General features: G+C 45.7%; 1 protein-coding gene across 1 annotated transcript; it reads right to left on the reverse strand.

Moving 5' to 3' along the window:
* Positions 1 to 178: 178 nt before the first annotated feature.
* Positions 179 to 4846, reverse strand: LOC130519633 (importin-8-like). The gene is made up of 6 exons (XM_057023157.1): positions 4798 to 4846; positions 4626 to 4720; positions 4469 to 4553; positions 4241 to 4375; positions 2812 to 2911; positions 179 to 330 (listed from the first exon to the last, which is right to left on the reverse strand). Exons 1-6 carry the CDS (start codon positions 4837 to 4839, stop codon positions 233 to 235), a joined length of 555 nt encoding a protein of 184 aa, XP_056879137.1. The 5' UTR covers positions 4840 to 4846; the 3' UTR covers positions 179 to 232.
* Positions 4847 to 4852: the final 6 nt, after the last annotated feature.

Genomic DNA, 4852 nt, shown 5'->3' on the forward strand with positions numbered 1-4852 from the left:
TAGCAACAATCTGGAGAAAAGTGGGTCGAAGATATAATCATTTGTTTCAGATGTACTGCAATTATTTTCTGTATAAAAATTAAATTTGGTGTTCAAAAAGTCTTTTTTCAAACTTGAGTCTTGAAAAAGAGGGGGTCTTCTTATAATCAGGGTCGTCTTATATTCGGGCCAATACGGTATAAGCCCCGCTGACGAAGCTCTAGCTAACTCAACCTCCTCAGGATGGAAAAGGCTACCACGCATTCATCCTTACCTCCTTCCTCTTACGGGCAGCTTTATGCAGGAGGCCCTGGGCTGCAGAGGCAGGCGAGGTGTGGTCATCATACAGGTCTGTAATAAGGACATTCCAAGAAACAGCAGAATTCACAAGACCTCATCTCAATAGAAGTACAACCAAGTGTCAAAGTGGTGGCTTCTAATGTGGAGCATCTGACAATCCTTGGCATCTGTGTCATCATTTGATCTAAATTTAAACCGTAGTAGTTGTCAAAGCTGCAGTTTCAGTGTCCGTAAACGTGTGATTGGTTCCTTCTGATGATCATGTGCCTCGACGTCACTGAGTCAGTCTCATGTGTGGGTGAAGAGGAAAATGCTGAATCATCGTAAGGTGATGTGAGGAGGGCCTCATAGCGAGGCAGTTTGACCCTCTGTCTCTTTTCAATGCCATGGTTCACATCTGGTCTGGCAGACTGAACTATGAGTGAGCTTTGGTGAGTCCCCCCTCTGCTCTGCAGTCCTACAGAATCCCAGAGGGCTCAATTTTAGGGCCCATGCTTTTCGCATTGTATCGACAGCCCTTAGCTTAGCTCTTAGCACTGACAGCAGTCAGATTCATGTGCTGCTAAAGAAGAAAGATTCTTTTTCTAAGGAAAAGCATGAATAAAAAAACTATATAAAGACGCACACGCATCATTAATCATCTGCTCTGCCATCTCTGAAGGGCAAATGGTTCCTTGTGGCCTGCTCCTGAACCAGGCGATCAACCGACTCATTCCCCTCAGAGGTGAGTCTGATGAGGGCGTCGTCCGTAACCATAAGGATCCTGAACGACTGATGAGAGGGATGGAGCTGTTGGTGGACAGAGTGAAGAGAGGTGGAAAAAGAACGCAACCTAGAGGGGTTGCTGATGCTTCGGCTTCTAGATATGCGTTTTCCCAGCTTTACCATCTGTCAGACGGGAAGTCTGTGATCCACCTGCAGGTGGAGTCGGCCGCATTAAGCCGGGAGAGCCTGTCCTGTTGTCGCTCTGGGGTTTCTCTGAAGTCCATAAACCAGATCCTAGCATAGGCCGCTGCTGTGTCTAAGTGCTTAGCATGACAGCTAACCGGCCACGACGCCCTTGATCCTGCCTGGACGTCCTGCTCTCGGTTCCTCAATGCCCGATATGCTTCACCCTGTCTTATCTCAACTCTTCTGGCCAGGTCTCTGATGTTCCATCTGTGTAGAAGGATGGGCCCCTGAGTGCTACCTCTGGCTAGCAGCTAAAAATAGAAGTGCGCTAACACTCCAGGCAAAACTACAACACTCCAGTTTGTACATGGGTCAGGAAAGAACTCGAATACTGACATCGGCTCCGGTGACCAGAGTCCCTTAGCCAATTTGCAGGTAAATAGGAGGGTAGGAGATTCAGTTCACCCTTTATCTGCTTCAAGGGAAGGGAAGGGATTTTCCCCTGATCAATGGTATTGGCAAATCCAGGGAGCTCTACAAAAGCTTTAGACAAATTCTGACAAATTCAAGATCACAGCATCTGCGTGCAAGCCAATGGGACAATCAAATATGCCTGATAGCAGCAATCTGAAGACAAGAATTCAGAGAGCTAGCCAGAGGCTTTAAAAGGAGTGCAAAGTGCACACAATGATTCCACTGTTATTCTACCACTACCGCAGAGAAACTTCCTGCAATAAGGCATTTCTATCTATCATCATGAGGGTTACAGGTCCCAGGTGTGGCCCTAACAACTCCCCCGATGGGTGCCACAACAGGTGTTTTCAATCAGCCCTTTTATTCTGCATTAGCTAAATAGTTTCAACTCCCCCAAACCAGTCAGAAGTGAAGAAGCCGTTCTGATGAGACCGCTTTCTTTCTACAGTCCGGTTGACTCTTTACGGATTAATATGACCTGGCTGAAAGAGAACCTATATGGTCATATATCAACAAAATGTAGCGTTTGCTAGCTAACCACAAATTGAACAGTGGTGAGCTGTAATAACTTAGCTGTAATAACGCAGGTCCATTGGCGTTTTGGGCGCCAGGTTCTACTTGGACTTGGAAGTGAGGTAAGAAGTGCGTACTAGTCCTCCAGTGAAGCACAGTAGTGGTAGCAGCAGGAACTGATAGAGGAGTCAGGTTCGAGGGAATGCTAAATGCAGCAAGGCAAAGAGACAGCCTGAGAACCAGCTCCAGAGCCTTCTGAACTGCAGGCTGGGGCAAAGATGGGTCCTTCAACAGGATGACCCAAAGCCCAGCCAGTGGCCAGACCTGAATCTGAATTAACATCTCTAGAGAGATCTGAAAATGGCTCCTAACGGAGTTTGAGAGGGTGTGTAAAGAAGAGGAGATACTGCCCAAAAGTAGGTGTGCCAAGTTTGTAGTATCATACTCAAAAACACTTGAGGACTTATTTGCTACCAAAATATTAATCAGAGAAAGCATCAGCTGTGGAGCAGTGCTAATATGCAGCACTGCGATAAAGAAAAAGGCATGCAGTTCAATACACAGGAAAGGACAATGACATTGGCTAATTAGGAGCTTTTTTAATGTTCAAACGGATCGTATCAGTCTAAGGATAAAAGTTCAGAAAGTACTTACTGAATTTCATGCGAATGTACTCATATGGATCCTCCTGCCAGAGTTTCTCATCCTCATCTTTGTAACACATAAGAGGGAAAATGACTTCCTGACAGATGGCCTGGGAGAGATAACAGTCTTCTTTTAGTTATACACATGGAAAAATTACAATTTCTTAACAAAACTTGTCAATAGAGACTAAATAACTGTTATTGCAGTCATAAGTGCTGGATTGTAGGTGCCTCTATACTTTGGTCTTTCTTCCTTGGTTGTTCTATTGTTCCGTCTGTGGTAGTTTTGTCATTTCGTTCTCAGTTTTGACCAATGTTCCCTCTAATTTTTCATGTGTCTGAGCAGACACACAAGCTCCCTGAGCACTGAGGACCACTGTGAGCAACATCAGATGGGTACGCTGTGGCCCACACCAGTATCACGCTTGTTCAAAACCTTGGATCATAGCAAGTTACATGGCTAATTAAAAGAACCGCATTTCTTTTTTACTTTGGCTTGATGAGTGGATGTGGCTCTGCCCGTTCGTTTTGCCATGATAAGGGATTAGCATTTGCGTCTCTTAACTCCGCTGCACTGTTGTTAGCTAGCTAACCTGCACGGCGAGTAAAGGCAGGGCACATACGCAAACGCTGTCAATGCTGACTGGCTGCGTAGCGTAAGTGAACTGTATCGGATTATTGGCTAGACACCTGTTGCTCATTGAGTTACAAGGCGAAATGGTACAGAAAACAATATTACTAGTCTAATTAACTAGATTATATCAGATCTAAAATTAGATATTAATTAATACGTTTCTGTTGAATTTTATTCTGTGCGCCGCATAGATTTTCTTGTGCGCCGAGTATGTGCAAGCAGTGTGCGATTGCGCAAGCGCGCAGTTTAGAGGGAACATTGGTTTTGACTGTCTACCTTTGATTTCCTTTGTCTTTGTTCTGCCTAAAAATATCCCTATAGGGGGTGGGGCTGTCAAAGCACTTAGAGTGGCCACAGAGAGCCGTTAATAACGCCACAGCGACCACACCTCTTCAAAAATAGGTCCAAAATTGACCACTCTAGCCAGAATGTCCAACATTCCCCTTGATTTACAACGCTGGGTTAAAATGATCCATATGTGTACCAGTGGCAATGCCACTGTCACTGTTTATTCCCAAACTCTTCAAAATATCCCAGTTTTCACCAGAACTAACACGTGCACAACCTCTGCTGAGTCATTGCGTGGTCCAAAAATGCGATTGATGGGAAGAACTCTAAAACACGCTTCCGTTACAATAGGGTCCTCACCTGCAGGTCCTCGTCACTCGCTCGGACCCTAATGATAATTTGTTGCTTTATTTATGGAGGTGGAAGTTCCCGATGCAGTCCTGCGCTACTAGAAGCTACATAGCCTTAGCTACACACTTGTTTCCATATGATTCCATAGAATTAGAGGGACTCCTACTGGCATGTGTGGCTTCATCTGTTTCCAGGTGAGTGAATGGGACAGGCCCTGGTTCAGGTAGCTGATGCACTGCTGCAGGATTCGAGGAGTCACATACTGCTTCTGCCGATGCTGGTCCATCACCTTGAGCAACACCTGGACAGAAACCAGTCCACGAGGTGGCAAAAGTCAACCCAGCAGTAGCTGATTCCGGAAGAAAACACATCTTCTGGAATCCAAAGCAGTTACCTGTAGTATTCCCACTGCATAAGTCTTCAGGAAAAAGTTTGCAAAGTCAAAGTACTCCTTTGACACATGACCAGGGCTTCCATACCTGTGAATCGAACCAGAAATGAGTGTTTATCTGATGAGTTTTGCTCTACTAATGAAGGAGCAGAAAGGTCACCTTTCAAACAGCCTGGTAATGATACGCAACGCCCACTTCTTGCACTTCCACCACGCCAGCTCAGGGCGGTCATCCTCATCAACTTCCAACGTCTCCTGACAAACACACAAACAAAAGACCGTGCCCAAACCATCGCACAAACGCAGCGGAAACTGTCCCCCGTGCTTCTTACCGACGGCACCGCTCGATCCATGACGTCTCTGAAAATTTCCATCCACTGAGTCATC

This window comes from Takifugu flavidus, unplaced genomic scaffold (assembly GCF_003711565.1).
Source record: "Takifugu flavidus isolate HTHZ2018 unplaced genomic scaffold, ASM371156v2 ctg1026, whole genome shotgun sequence".
NCBI classification, from domain to species: Eukaryota; Metazoa; Chordata; class Actinopteri; order Tetraodontiformes; family Tetraodontidae; genus Takifugu; species Takifugu flavidus.